Source organism: Diceros bicornis, chromosome 16, assembly GCF_020826845.1.
Source record: "Diceros bicornis minor isolate mBicDic1 chromosome 16, mDicBic1.mat.cur, whole genome shotgun sequence".
In the NCBI taxonomy this organism is placed as follows: Eukaryota; Metazoa; Chordata; class Mammalia; order Perissodactyla; family Rhinocerotidae; genus Diceros; species Diceros bicornis.
The window spans coordinates 50171915-50186924 of NC_080755.1; the positions used below are offsets into that span (position 1 = coordinate 50171915).

Consider the following 15010-nt stretch of genomic DNA (forward strand, 5'->3'; position numbering starts at 1 on the left):
TTAGTTTAAGGCGCAGCTTGGATCATAGAGCATGCCAAAGGTAGTGAGATAGTAAAATGAAAGAGATTAATTAAAGTGTAGGCCACTGGAGCAATGTAAAATTCACATCTTCAGGATGTAATTTCTTTCCTGTATTTGTGCTTTATGAGAAACCCTAAATCAGAACCACTTTCTTGCTTTTAAGTGTGAGTAAACTGTAGGCTGAAATGAATATGCTCTTCTTTTCTCCTTGTCTCAAAACAGGCAGAGGTAGATATTATTTTCTGTTCCCCACATCGCATTAATTATTGATTGTTTTTTTTATTAACTAAGACTCAAGACTTAGACTTCTATGTAATTCTCGGAGCTCTCATGGGGAAAACTTACCTGCAGGGGTTCTGAGGATTTGGAGAAGGCACAACTCTCAGGTCACACCTTCTCTGACCTTCCACCCATCTACGGAGGTCAGAGCCCATCTTCAGCAGGACACAGAGAAACCGGAGTCCTTTCAGATATGACTGCCAAGGTTGCTGCTGGTTCTTGTGGGATGTTTTGCACACTGTGAAGTGCTGTATCCATGCGAATTTGTCATTTTGTTGTGATTTGGGGGCTGCAGGGCTCAGGTGGGCTCAGGTGAGGATGGTGCCACTGTACCTCTGGTCTGGGCGTCTCTTCCATCTACCGCCCTGGTTCTGACCTGGTGGGTCATTTGTGCCTCGGCTTCTGACTCTCATCCCACCAAGGCTCACACCTCAGCCCATGGGTTCTGTGTTAGACCTCCCACCCTCAGCCCCTCGGTATCAGCCTTCCCACCTGAGAGTGCTGCCTACTTAGGTTCTTTCCTTCTCTTGCTCAAATCCAGATGCCCTGTGAGGAGGAAGGTTAATTATTGCAAACTGTTCTCCACAATGTGGTCCTGACTGCTGGGCCAGGGACGTCTCTTGTCTGGTTGTGGGATGAAAAGAGTAAGAACATTCCTTGAAATTCTCTGACCACTGGCCGCTCCTCGTTTGAATTTTACACTTTCCGTGCGATGTGTTTGATTATGACAGTGTTCCCTCTAACTATCAGCCCTCCCTCCTCAAGTGCCTGGGGTTGGGTATATGCTGTTATCCTCATTTTTTAAGTGGAAGTTTTTCCAACACAAAGAAGCCAGAGAGCAAAGGGAATGTTGGTGCCCGTGTGGAACAGTGCTGGAATGGGGGTTGTGCCCTCCCAGCTGTTGTCTGTGTGTTGTGTAGCTGGGACACTAAATGCTCATTCTCTTTGCCAGGATTTGTCCATAGAAGCTAATTTATTTTAGGGAATGTATGGATGGGTTTTGTATGCTCTTGCTTGTTAGTTAAGTGACAAGAGTGTAGCTCGGTAAGTTATTTCATAGAGCTGCAGAAAGAAGTAAATAGGAAATTCATCATCCCCCTCCATGCATTTATTCATCATTCAGGGGACAGATATTTCTTTTACAGCTAGTAAGCAAGCTGTATGGGAAAAAGTTTAAACTTTCTAATAATAAGGTAGAAATTGGTATATAATAAGTCATCTTTTTGTCACCTTAGGTGTTAGGTAATAAATATTTATAAAGTTGGGTGATAGGATGCACTTTAACTCTAATGCATAATGACAGCAACAGAAATTGGTGCAGCCTTTTGGGAAATCATTTTGGCGTTTGTATTCATGGATCAGAAAAAATGACTTGTGGCTAGATCAAAATTTGGGAACTATTGCATCCCTCTCCTTGGAGATTTATAATGTTCGTTAGCATAATAGAGGCTGTCCTGTCCTGCCAAAAGAAATCTGTTCAAGGTAGAAAAATCTGGCATTTACCAAATGTATTTCAGTCTTGTGTTTGTGAAAAGCCTAATAAGATCCTACAGAACTAGTGGTTGTGTTTTCATAGTGTCTGTGTAAAATGCTGCCTGAGGGTTTTTAGTGTTTTCCTAGAGAAGGTTTCCTAGAGAAGGTAACATAACACAGATAGGTCGCAGAGGAGGAACAGGTTGGGGGGGAACAGGGCTTTAGTTAAGTTTGACATACGGTTGGGCGAGCCAAGTGGAATGTAAAACCGGCAGTTGGAAAGGTGGCTCATACAGCAGAATTAGGGCTGCATGTAGAAATGTGTGAGTTCTGTGAATATAAGCGATTGTTGTGACCACAGGAGTTGCTGACGTTGCTTTTAAACAAAGGTGGATGACAGTGTCCGAAGGGACCGACGAGGGGAGAAGGGGAAGAGCTGGGGAGTCGGCGGCGGTGCGGTGGGCTCCTGGCGGTGAGAGGATGGGGCGGCTGGAGAATGAAGTTCTGCTGAAAGGCCACGGGCAGTGAGCAAGGCCACGGGCGCAGGGAGCGAAGAGTCGCAGTGGACCACTCAGGGCGCGTTCTAGCTATGAGGCACTTGCTTTCTTTCATTTAGTAGCTCTACACTATTAAGTGACAGCATATGCATCTTCATTTAACTTTTGATTTTGGAATAATCTTAATTTATAGAAAAGTTGCAAAAACAGTCCAAAGACTTTCCACGTACCCTTTACCGAACTTTCCCTAACCACCTTGCAGACTTACAACACACTTATCAAAACTGAGAAATTGTCATTGGTATAATACCGCTAACCAGATTACAGACTTTATTTGTTCTTTGTAGCCTTACAGTGTACGGTCAACATTTTGTTTTCTGAAGTTCCTTTGGTTAGTTCCTTTCTTCCCTACCCTCTTCAGCATGGTTATGTTATTCTCCTGTAACATAGGTAGGTTCTTTGTTACAATTGGTCTTTCATTTTGGGCCTCCCCTCGTTTCTGGTTGCTTTTTTTTTTTATTTACATGCAGTATAATTCCCTGGGTTTTGACAAATGCATAGAAGTGTGTATCCACCCCCACAATTGTGATATAGAACAGTTCCACCACCCCCTAGATCCCCTCCCACAGCCTGGATTTTAACAGTGGCTTCAGAAGAGTGGATTGCAAAGGGGCTGCGATGGAGCTGGGAGGTACAGGATTTGTGCCAGTGAGGAGTATTTGACTGTGAAGGCAGCATGCCGAGGAGAGAGAGCACCCAGGGCGCAGGCGCTAGGTTAAGGCTGGGGAGGAGGTCTCTTTATGCCAGTAGGTAGACGTGATAGGAATGACCACAGCACGGGAGAGGGGTGACCAGCTCACGGTGGAGAGTCGGCTTGGAAAGGCTGGCTTTGCAGGACCAGACAAGTTCTGAAGGGCAAGATCTGAAGGCAGGAGGGGCGTGGGGAGAGGTCTTGGCTGATGCCTGTTATCTTTGAAGTTGACTACAGGCAGCAAAAGGCATGGCGTAGGGGAGAGGGAAAGGTTGAGAACAGCCTCTGTCCCCTGGCAGGGTGCGAGTTAATAAGGAAAAAAGAGGATTGTGGAGCGTAGTGACACTGGGGATCCCTGGGGGACACAGAGCAGGGACTTGGCACAGTCTTCTCCAGAGGATCTCTGGGCCTCTGGGCGGCTGCAGAACCTGAGTGGAAAAGCAAAGGAGCTCTTTATGGCTGAGCTTTTGTTTTGACCTATGAGTGCTTGGAGCTAGGGAGGTGACCTTCCTTAGAGAGGGGGTGACGCGAGAAGTAGGCCAAGAATCGCCGGTTGAGCTTCTGGGAAAGGCTGAGGCTTGTAGGACCATTTGCTTATGGGGAGGGCACGTTCCCTCGGCTTCTCCTGAAGGGTTGGGGAGAGTGGGTGGGTAGAGGGGGCAGGGGAGGCGCCTGTTTGCACAGCCTCCAGGGAAGAGCCGGCCCAGTTTTATTCTTGTTTCCAAGGATGTGCTTACGTGACTCGCTGTTGATGTTTCCAGAAGCAGTTTGAACTTTCACAATTGTTACATGTACAGTCACGTGTCACTTAAGGACCAGGATACTTCTGAGAAATGCGTCGTTAGGCAATTTTGTTGTTGTGCCAACATCACCCAGTGTGCTGACACAAACCTAGGTGGTACAGCCTACTACACACCTAGCCTATATGGTACTCCTCTTATAGGACCACCATCGTGTATGCAGTCCGTCATGGAGCAAAATATCATTAGGCGGTGTGTGACTATTTAAAATCATAAGTATTAGGTTTTTTTTTTTTTAAAGATTTTATTTATTTATTTATTTTCCCCCCAAAGCCCCAGTAGATAGTTGTATGTCATAGTTGTACATCCTTCTAGTTGCTGTTTGTGGGACGTGGCCTCAGCATGGCCGGAGAAGCGGTGCGTCGGTGCGCGCCCTGGATCCGAACCTGGGCCGCCAGCAGCGGAGCGCACACACTTAACCGCTAAGCCACGGGGCTGGCCCAGCAGTATTAGGTGTTAACTGAAGAAGAAACATGGCCTTGACCGAAGTATCTGTATATCGATAATTGATGCCATCAGGATTTAGTGAAACAAGTAAATATTTAGGCTGGATAATAGCAGTTGTATTTACTCATTTCTTGGTAACTTCATAAAGGATTAACAAAACGTGTATTCTGTTCTTTTCACCCTGTGTGAACTGTCTTTTCACACACTGCGTGTTGCCCTGGTGTAGGCTGTTTAGAAAATGAAGTTCTTCTACCCTCAGCGGGCAGCGTAGTCAGGGCCCCCGCAGTGACAGGTGCTGAAAAGTGGGAGGGCGCTGGCCATCGGGTGGCGGCTTAGTGATGCGGTGTGTCACACTGCCCCCTGTGGCTGGAAAGGAACCTTTACACCTACAAGGTGCGCTGGCCTGTTGTCAGGATTCACTCAGGGTCTGATTAGTGTGGAGGATGAAGATATTTTTTAAATTTACTATTTTTTTAAAGATTTTATTTTATTTATTTATTTTTTGCCCCCCAAAGCCCCAGTAGATAGTTGTATGTCATAGCTGCACATCCTTCTAGTTGCTGTATGTGGGACGCGGCCTCAGCATGGCCGGAGAAGCGGTGCGTCGGTGTGCGCCCGGGATCCGAACCCGGGCCGCCAGCAGCGGAGTGTGCACACTTAACCGCTAAGCCACGGGGCCGGCCCTGGAGGATGAAGATAAAATGAGCACTTTTCTTGGGCATTTTGTCACTTAACATGGGGCCTTCAAGTGGCGTGTAATTCTTAAGAGATTCCTTCCCTAGCTGCATTTATTGTTGCTTGTTTTTCCTCACAGTTATACACACTTAGACATTCACATATATATATTTGTGTGTGTGTATTGTTATTATTATCTTTTGAAACCTAAGTGTTGCCAGTTTTGGGGCCCAGTCTCCTTGTACCCCCCTTTCCTAGGGGAAAGCTCGGGGCAGAGTTCTTCTTTTTCTTTTTTTTTTTGTGAGGAAGGTCAGCCCTGAGCTAACATCTGTGCTAATCCTCCTCTTTTTTTTTTTTTTTTTTTTTTGCTGAGGAAGACCGGCTCTGAGCTAACATCTATTGCCAATCTTCCTCCTTTTTTGCCCCAAAGCTCCAGTAGATAGTTGTATGTCATAGTTGTACATCCTTCTAGTTGCTGTATGTGGGACGCAGCCTCAGCATGGCCGGAGAAGCGGTGCGTCGGTGCGCGCCCGGGATCCTAACTGGGCCGCCAGCAGCGGAGCTAGCGCACTTAACCGCCAAGTTGAGGCAGAGTTCTTAACAGCTGTTCCCGAGATGTAGCTGAGCAGATCTTTTTTTCAACTCCACGAAACTGACGTCTATTCCCAGCTGGTTTAGGAAAAGGGAAGAAGCATGAGGCCGACCTGCGTAACTGCACCTGCTCAGTATTTGGAAGGGAATTACAGCAAGAAAATAGTTTTCCCTGATAAACAGTTCACAGTGAAGTGAGGTAGAAGCCAAAGGTCGGTTGGGGGAAAAAGAGACGTGATTTCTTTTTGGTTTTTCTTTTGGTCGAAGAGATGTGATGATGGAGAGCCCTGAAAATCCTAAAGATAGAAAAGGGATTGGTGATGGAGGAAGAGCCAGGTTTGTGTAATAGGGTTACGGGAAAAGGAAGAATTCGGACATAGAAGGCCAGGAGAAACCAATCCCTCTGTCTGTCCTTGAAGATGTATTGAAACTGGGGGTGCTGGGTTCATTTTCTGTAAGGAACAAATTAAAATGTGAAACACTGCATAATATAAATGTATGTTATAAGAACATTTTATATTTGACTGGAAGATAAGGATGGAAACGTGAGTTAAATCCATTAATCTGTTGAATTATTTCTTTAAAAAGGGCCTCAGTGACCAGATGGTGCTAAAAATAGTGACAAAATATAGTCCCAAAAGAGAATAACAGAGCTTATATTATTACAGTTGTTTTATGGGTCATTTGTAGAATACTGTCAAGGTGGTCAATAGGCTTTAATTTGTTTTTCTTTAGGATTATTAAGATTTAGAGTTTATTGATTTTCATTTAAGAAAATGTTAGTTTCTCCATTTAAATGGGGAACCTGATGTGTTCACGCTGTTCATATTGACCTTTGCACGTTCATTTTGGAGGCAGAGCCGTAGCTGGGTTTAGGTGTCTCTCTCAGGTTGGGGATTATTTGAGGTTGGTGTTCAGTGGTTAAGGGATGCCTGAACCTTTTACATTGTCCTTCTCCAGTTGGAAATTGGGAGACGGCTCCGTGAAGAACAGGTTTTTTAATTGCAAAGTATGGGAAGTATGAATAAGGGGTGAATAGGTTTTTCTTAAGTTTTCCTTTTGACTTGGTAACTTTTGACTTTTGCCAACACAGATGAAATAGCTCTCTATGATTTTAAGAGGCTTTGGTAGGAAAGGAAGTATTTTGTCTGTGTCGTAGGAGGGAATAAAGTGATCATGTGACAGACTTGAGTTCTTTCTACTTCCTTTTTTGTAAACAGGTCTGGCATTTTCCCCCAGATATTTTCTTTCTTTCTTTTTTTTTTTTGTGAGGAAGATCAGCCCTGAGCTAACATCCGTGCTAATCCTTCTCTTTTTGCTCAGAAAGACCGGCTCTGAGCTAACATCTATTGCCAATCCTTCTCCTTTTTTTTTTTCCCCAAAGCCCCAGTAGATAGTTGTGTGTCATAGCTGCACATCCTTCTAGTTGCTGTATGTGGGACACGGCCTCAGCATGGCCTGAGAAGCGGTGCAACGGTGCGCACCCAGATCCGAACCCCGGCTGCCAGTAGCGGAGCGCACGCACTTAACCGCTAAGCCACGGGCCAGCCCATCCCCCAGATATTTTCAATATCTTTGGGTGAAAGGACATTCTACATTAAGCACAAATGCTATTAGTGAATTATAGGTTGTTTATATGGGGTTTAGTTTTAAATTAGAAGACTGTTAGTGCCTTTGAAGGAAAGTGTATTTTATAGAGTATAAATGAAAGACATTGTTAATATAACTAAAGCTAATTCTGTTTGAAAATCAGGCTGTTGAGGGAAAAGGAAGCTAAAGTGAGATCTTTTTCTGTTATCTTTTAAAAGAGAAGACTGAGATTTATTTTTGTAATGTTTTTAAGCAAAAGAATCTATTAAAACAGTAGTACTTAGGAATTGGGGTAAAAAATGAAGAAAACTCGGAAATAAACATTTCTCTTTGTACTTGATATAACTGAGAAGTGAAGTGGGAGTTAAACAGTTTTTCCCCCTAAGTGGAAAATTTGCTCTTGCCTTCCAGAATGTGGAAGGGAAAGGGTAATAGGACATTGTGATTGTGGGTATTCCATAAACCAAAAAAGAAGTGTGAAGTTACAGAGAGTGGTGTTTATTACATTAATTATACAACCCCAGGGAGGGGAATCCCCCAGCACTGCGCTCTTGGATTTCAGATAATGCGATGTGCTTTCAGTGGTGTTTATGCTCATTGTGCATTTTCAGCTTATAGTCAGGATCCCTTCAGGTGAACCGGGAGGGCTGACTCATCGTTTTTTAAAACACTGCTAATTCACTCTTACCTCTTCGAAAAGCCCCATTATTTCACCCCTGGGTTCACCCTCTTCTCTCAAGAGAAAGTGTAAGTCTTAGCTGATACAGAGGAATGGGAGAGCATAGTGCATGGCTAGATTACTACAGAGAAGAGTTGCTCCTGCGTCAGGAATGTCTTCTCAACCCTTGGGGGGTTCGCAGGCTTGGAGGTTTCTCTCTGGGGTTTTCCAAGCCTTAACTCTGCTTTAGTCATGCAGATAGGAAAAGATATGGGCAGTGTGGCGGGCAGCGTCCTACCATGGACTATGTGATTTAATGTTGCTGCGGCTGCTGCTATGTGTGAGCACCTGTGTGTTGATAAGTCAGGCAGGTCCCTGCTGTGTGTAAACAGGAGAAGATGACAATAAGAATCATGTATTAATCTTCCAAATATTCGTAAGAATACCTGCCAGTTGCACTGCGGGTCTGAACTGCCAGTCTCTCAACAAGTTTGGTTTCATGTGACGATCTTTTGTCATTTCTTGTGGTTGTGTGTCCTGGGCCTACCACGTGTGAGTATTTGAATTCTCTTATGTTCTTTTTGTTCTTGAACCGACTGCCCTCTGGGATGAGAGATGTGAAACTGGATGACACCTTTTGCTCACCTGAATCATAAGGAGAGGGCAAATGACGTAAATCCCATGTAGCTGTGAAGGAAGGATGGAGCTGGAGCCCAGTCACCCCTGGGGACTTCCAGAGACCGAGTCCAAGCTTTGGATGAGTGGTGGCATTACAAAACCACCTTTCAGGCCCTTTCAACTCTGGCGGGGTGGGGGTGGGGGTTGGGGTAATTCATCGTTCCATGTCTCGAGTTTTCTGAAAACAGTGATGCCAGCCCCGTGGCTTAGCAGTTAAGTGCGTGCGCTCCGCTACTGGCGGCCCAGGTTCGGATCCCGGGCGCGCACCGACGCACTGCTTCTCCGGCCATGCTGAGGCCGCGTCCCACATACAGCAACTAGAAGGATGTGCAGCTATGACATACAACTATCTACTGGGGCTTTGGGGGAAAAATAAATAAAAATTAAAAAAAAAAAAAAAAAAGATAGACCACAGAGTTGAATGCTTTGCTAATGGTGATTTTATTGTGAGTATTCATTTATAGCTGCAGCATGATGCTTGAAAATAAAAGTGGAGACATTCAGGGATTATTCCTAAGTGGGTGGACTCTGAAGTGAGTATATTATCTCACAGATGGATTTTTTCGTTCCCTGTATTTTACAGTTTAAATGTTTAATTTCATTTTAAAAAGAAAATCATAATCACAAACTTTCGCACTGGGTATGACTTCTCATAGATATTTTCACGTCAGTGTCAGCTTAGAAGTGTTGATGTTTTCTCTCCTCTGCTCCTTTTATCTTGGCTGTGGTTTGGTGCTGGGAGTACGTTACTCCCTGTTGGGTCCTGCCGGCACCCATCTGAGAGGACAGAGACCACAGTGTTTTCTCTGGGCTCAGCAGACCATCTAGAGAAAAGTGCACGTGACTTCTTTAGATTTGTATTAACTGAGACATATATGAACGGAAGGTGATTTATTCCTCAGCTCCCATTGAACCATAGTGTTTATTTCATCTTCAACAGTAGTTTTTCCCACCAAATTCTTAGAAGTGTTTGGACATGTCCCAGAGCGGGTGAATATGCTGAGGCTATCTTAGCAGCTGGTGATGGATTTGTAGTTTATATGAGTTTTCACAGGTATGTCTGTTGTCGCCTGAGTAGAAATTCTACCTTGACCCTCGTTAGTTGCATTTACTAGGAACGCATGATCTTTTGCAGATTGTACAAAGAAAAAAGTCATTAAATACTTGAGTAAAATGTGGAAGACAACTTCTCAGTAATTTAAAGCAGATTTAAAGGAGGAATGATCGGGGCCGGCCGCGTGGCGTAGCGGTTAAGTGCGTGCACTCCTCTGCTGGCGGCCCGGGTTCGGATCCCGGGCGCGCACCGAGGCACCGCTTGTCAGGCCATGCTGTGGCGGCCTCCCACATAAAGTGGAGGAAGATGGGCACGGATGTTAGCCCAGGGCCAGTCTTCCTCAGCAAAAAGAGGAGGATTGGCATGGATGTTAGCTCAGGGCTGATCTTCCTCACAAAAAATAAATAAATAAATAAAGGAGGAATGACATGGTAAATATTGAAGAGGAAGGAGTCTAGGAACACGTATCTACAAATCAGTTAGGCTGATTCTTCCATTGAAAGTTGGCCTAAAATCAGCTGTAACCCTCGTCCCTTCTGACACTGATTGTTGCTTCCTAATCTCCTTCCCTTTGCTGTTTTTCATTCTCCCTCTTCCCTTCCCTTCTTTCCTTTTCTTCCTGGCTGCTGGCCTCCCTCTGCCGCAGAAGGAAGGAACAGGCCCAAAGAGATTCCCTCACTTCCTGAGGGTCTCAGAGCTAGTGAGTGACAGAACTGTGTCTAGGCCCATTCTTCTGTTATAAATCCAGTGTTCTGGCCCCTGACTTGTGGTGTGTTAGTTATTTGGCATTTGTGGTATAAAGGTGAGTGAGACTTGCCTGTCTTTAGGCAGCTGATGGGCTAGTAGGTAAGAAGAGACAAGGACACACATACCAGAAAATAATAAAGTCATAAGATGGAGTGCTCTGGGAGTTCAGGGAGGAGAAAGATCTCTCCTACAGTGGAAGTTTTATCTGATCCCCACAATCACATGTCCTCTGCAGGTGGATTGAGGGACCCTTCTTAAAGACCCCAAGGATTTCAGGTATTTATATGTCCTTCATCTTTAGTAATGGCTGTGATTGTCCATTTTCCTAAAACTCTCCATCCTCCTACCATCCAGGGCTTTGTGGGCATTAATGGGAGTACTTCTTCATAGAATGTTATCCACCCTGACCTCGCCCAGGTGTGAAAGAGAGGACCTGCCTTCGCCTGGGCTCTGTCATGTTCTTGGGTCCATGTTGTTACACACTGAGAGTAATTTCACGGAAGGGCCTTTCTCACCTGCCACAGACACTTGTATAACTTCGTTGGATGAGTGGTAATTAGGAAACAGCTGTGTGTTACCTTAACCACTAAAAGCACTGAACTAGGAGGAAGAACGAGGGGATGCTATACTTTTCTGCCAGGAAGGTATTTTTTTTTTTTTGTGAGGAGATCAGCCCTGAGCTAACATCCGCCAATCCTCCTCTTTTTTTGCTGAGGAAGACGGCCCTGGGCTAACATCTGTGCCCATCTTCCTCCACTTTATATGGGACGCCGCCACAGCATGGCTTACCAAGCAGTGCGTCGGTGCGCGCCCGGGATCCGAACCAGCGAACCCCGGGCCGCCGCAGCGGAGCGCGTGCACTTAACCGCTTGCTCCACTGGGCTGGCCCCTGGAAGGTATTTTTTTTACCTAACATAATAGAGAAAATTAGGATTAAATAAAAAGTGATGGAATCGGCTGCTTAGGGATTTTTTAAAATCTTAGGTAAAAGTTTATTAGCAGTAGATATCCTGTGGTGGAGTGGGATGCTCATTTCTTCTATGGATGAAATGAAATTTGTAATTGGTTTTTTGATTGTGATATCTTTCTTTTTTTTTTTTTTTTTTTTTGTGAGGAGATCAGCCCTGAGCTAACATCCGCCAATCCTCCTCCTTTTTTTTTTGCTGAGGAAGACGGCCCTGGGCTAACATCTGTGCCCATCTTCCTCCACTTTATATGGGACGCCGCCACAGCATGGCTTACCAAGCAGTGCATCGGTGCGCGCCCGGGATCCGAACCAGCGAACCCCGGGCCGCCGCAGCGGAGCGCGCGCACTTAACCGCTTGCGCCACCGGGCCGGCCCCATGTGATATCTTTCTTTTAATGTGATATCCCAAATCTGATGGTGACTATAATAGTGATAATTTTGCCAGTAGAATTAAATGCTGTCAAGATCAAAATCTGTTTGAAAGTAGCTTTTTGCAAAAACAGTGTGTTGAACTCAGTCATAAATGACATATTTTCTAGTTGTTACACCAAAACCTGCTTTTCGTGCTGTAACAATTTTGATTAACTTCATTCTTGTTAGAGAGGCGCCATGCTGGTAATGCTGCACAGCATTTTGGAGGAATTACTTTGAAGCTATAATTATCAAGGCTTTATCTGTATTCTCTGGATGTGTGTTCACTTTGACTCAGAGTTCTGTGGTTATAACAAGTGCAGTTATTGACTTGCTCTTTCTTGGTGATCATTACTGTGTTAGTGTAAATCCTAGAGGGATATTTATCTCATCATTATAAAATGTGAGTTGCTCATGGAATTCTTTTCTGTTTGTTTAACAGAACATCTGATCAAATTCATGACCATGGGGGATATGAAGACCCCAGACTTTGATGACCTCCTGGCAGCATTTGACATCCCAGATATGGTCGATCCCAAAGCAGCTATTGAGTCTGGACACGATGACCAAGAAAGCCACATCAAGCAGAATGCTCATGGAGATGACGACTCCCACACACCATCCTCGTCCGACGTTGGCGTCAGTGTTATTGTTAAGAATGTTCGGAACGTTGATTCCTCTGAGGGCACGGAGAAAGATGGCCACAACCCCACAGGCAATGGCTTACATAATGGGTTTCTCACAGCATCCTCTCTTGACAGTTATAGTAAAGATGGATCGAAGTCCTTGAAAGGAGATGTGCCTACCTCAGAGGTGACTTTGAAAGACTCAACTTTCAGCCAGTTTAGCCCTATCTCAAGTGCTGAGGAGTTTGATGACGATGAGAAGATAGAGGTGGATGACCCCCCTGATAAAGAGGACTTGCGTTCAAGTTTTAGATCGAATATGTTGACGGGGTCGGTTCCCCAACAGGACTATGAGAAACTAAAAGCACTTGGAGGGGAAAACTTAAGCAAACCTGGAATCTCTACTTCAGGCAATATAGATAAGAGCAAAGTTGTGAAGAGAGAGACAGAAACAAATTCTATAAATCTGAGTGTTTATGAACCTTTTAAAGTCAGAAAAGTGGAGGATAAATTGAAGGAAAACTCTGAAAAGGTGCTTGAAAACAGGGTGCATGATGGGAAGCCGAGCTCCGAGAAGAATGGCGCCACCCTCGGTGGCGTGGCGCCGTTGAGGACAAGGCCGTCCTCCAAGCTTTCCTCGTGCATAGCTGCCATCGCAGCGCTGAGTGCTAAAAAGGCTGCTTCTGACTCCTGTAAAGACCCGGTGACCAATTCACGGGAATCCTCTCCGTTACCAAAAGAAGTAAATGATAGTCCTCGAGCCATGGACAAGTCTCCTGAATCCCAGAGTCTCATCGATGGGACGAAAAAAGCATCCCTAAAGCAGCCGGATAGTCCCAGGAGCATTTCAAGTGAAAACAGCAGCAAGGGATCGCCATCCTCTCCCGCAGGATCGACACCAGCAATTCCCAAAGTCCGCATAAAAACCATTAAGACGTCTTCTGGGGAAATAAAGAGAACCGTGACAAGGGTATTGCCAGAAGTTGATCTCGACTCTGGGAAGAAGCCTTCTGAGCAGACGGGGTCGATGATGGCGTCTGTGACGTCACTTCTGTCATCTCCAACTTCGGCTGCCGTCCTTTCCTCTCCCCCCAGAGCGCCCCTGCAGTCGACAGTCGTCACCAACGCAGTGTCCCCTGCAGAGCTAACCCCCAAACAGGTCACTATTAAGCCTGTGGCAACTGCCTTCCTCCCAGTGTCGGCCGTGAAGACGGCGGGTTCTCAAGTCATTAATTTGAAGCTCGCTAACAACACGACGGTCAAAGCCACGGTCATCTCTGCTGCCTCTGTTCAGAGCGCCAGCAGCGCCATCATTAAAGCTGCCAACGCCATCCAGCAGCAAACCGTCGTGGTGCCAGCATCCAGCCTGGCCAACGCCAAACTCGTGCCAAAGACTGTGCACCTCGCCAACCTTAACCTTCTGCCTCAGGGCGCCCAGGCCACTTCTGAGCTCCGCCAAGTGCTAACCAAACCTCAGCAGCAAATAAAGCAGGCAATAATCAATGCAGCAGCCTCACAACCACCCAAAAAGGTGTCTCGAGTCCAGGTGGTGTCCTCCTTGCAGAGTTCCGTGGTGGAAGCTTTCAACAAGGTGCTGAGTAGCGTCAACCCAGTCCCAGTTTACATCCCCAACCTCAGTCCTCCTGCTAACGCAGGCATCACGTTACCGACCCGCGGGTACAAGTGCTTGGAGTGTGGCGACTCCTTTGCTCTCGAGAAGAGTCTGACTCAACACTACGACAGACGCAGCGTGCGCATCGAAGTAACGTGCAACCACTGTACCAAGAACCTCGTTTTTTACAACAAGTGTAGTCTCCTCTCCCACGCCCGTGGGCACAAGGAAAAGGGAGTCGTAATGCAGTGCTCCCACTTGATTTTAAAGCCAGTCCCAGCAGATCAAATGATTGTTTCTCCATCAAGCAATACTTCTGCTTCATCTTCCGCTCTTCCGAGCTCTGTGGGAACCAGCACACACACTGTCACAAAAATTCAGTCTGGCATAACTGGGACGGTCATATCGGCTCCTTCCAGCACACCCATCATTCCAGCTATGCCTCTAGATGAAGACCCATCCAAGCTCTGCAGGCATAGTCTGAAATGTTTGGAGTGTAATGAAGTTTTCCAGGACGAGACCTCGTTGGCTACTCATTTCCAGCAGGCTGCAGATGCGAGTGGCCAAGTAGAGTATCATTTACGTTTTGGTGTTTCAGTGATGAATCTGTAGACACGAGTGTTCTACGTGATGCCCTTGATTTTAGGGGTGGGAGCTCAGTTAAATGGGGGTGTGTGTGTGTGTGTACACATGCACATGAGAGACCAAGGATTGTTTTCATAGAATGGAACAATATTGAAACATGAATCTTATTTAAAAAACAATTTTTTGGGAAGGTAATTCTTTTAGACAGATAGAAACTCTATGTACTAGTTGAGTTATGGAACCTTAGATTTAGGGTAAGTGAAGGAATTCTTAATTCTCGGATCATTGGAATATATGTTGGAAGTCTGAGATCTGGCTAATTACAGTATCATCCCAGGGTATTAAGTGTTCAAGTCAGGCTATACCGCCAATATTCTTGAGTTATTAGTGACAATTTTGGAATTTTAAAAAGTCCTGTTGTTATTTATAATTACTGTCCTTTATAGTTAAACATAGCTTATCGGTACCCACTTTTATGGCATGCCTATTTACTTAAGATGTTGGTCCAGAAGTATTTTCAGTAATATTCTTTACTGCAATGAATTTAG

At 45.4% G+C, this 15010-nt stretch overlaps 1 protein-coding gene across 18 annotated transcripts in view; it reads left to right on the forward strand.

Moving 5' to 3' along the window:
- ZNF532 (zinc finger protein 532) overlaps positions 1-15010 on the forward strand; it is a 109182-nt gene that overhangs the window by 36534 nt on the left and 57638 nt on the right. For 17 of the 18 annotated variants that reach the window (XM_058557216.1, XM_058557227.1, XM_058557228.1 and 14 more), the window contains one exon: positions 12082-14444. In XM_058557216.1, coding sequence (XP_058413199.1) covers positions 12082-14444 — 2363 coding nt within the window. Of the gene's footprint in view, positions 1-10496; positions 10538-12081; positions 14445-15010 lie in introns of all 18 variants that reach the window. The other variant, XM_058557224.1, reaches the window with a different exon arrangement.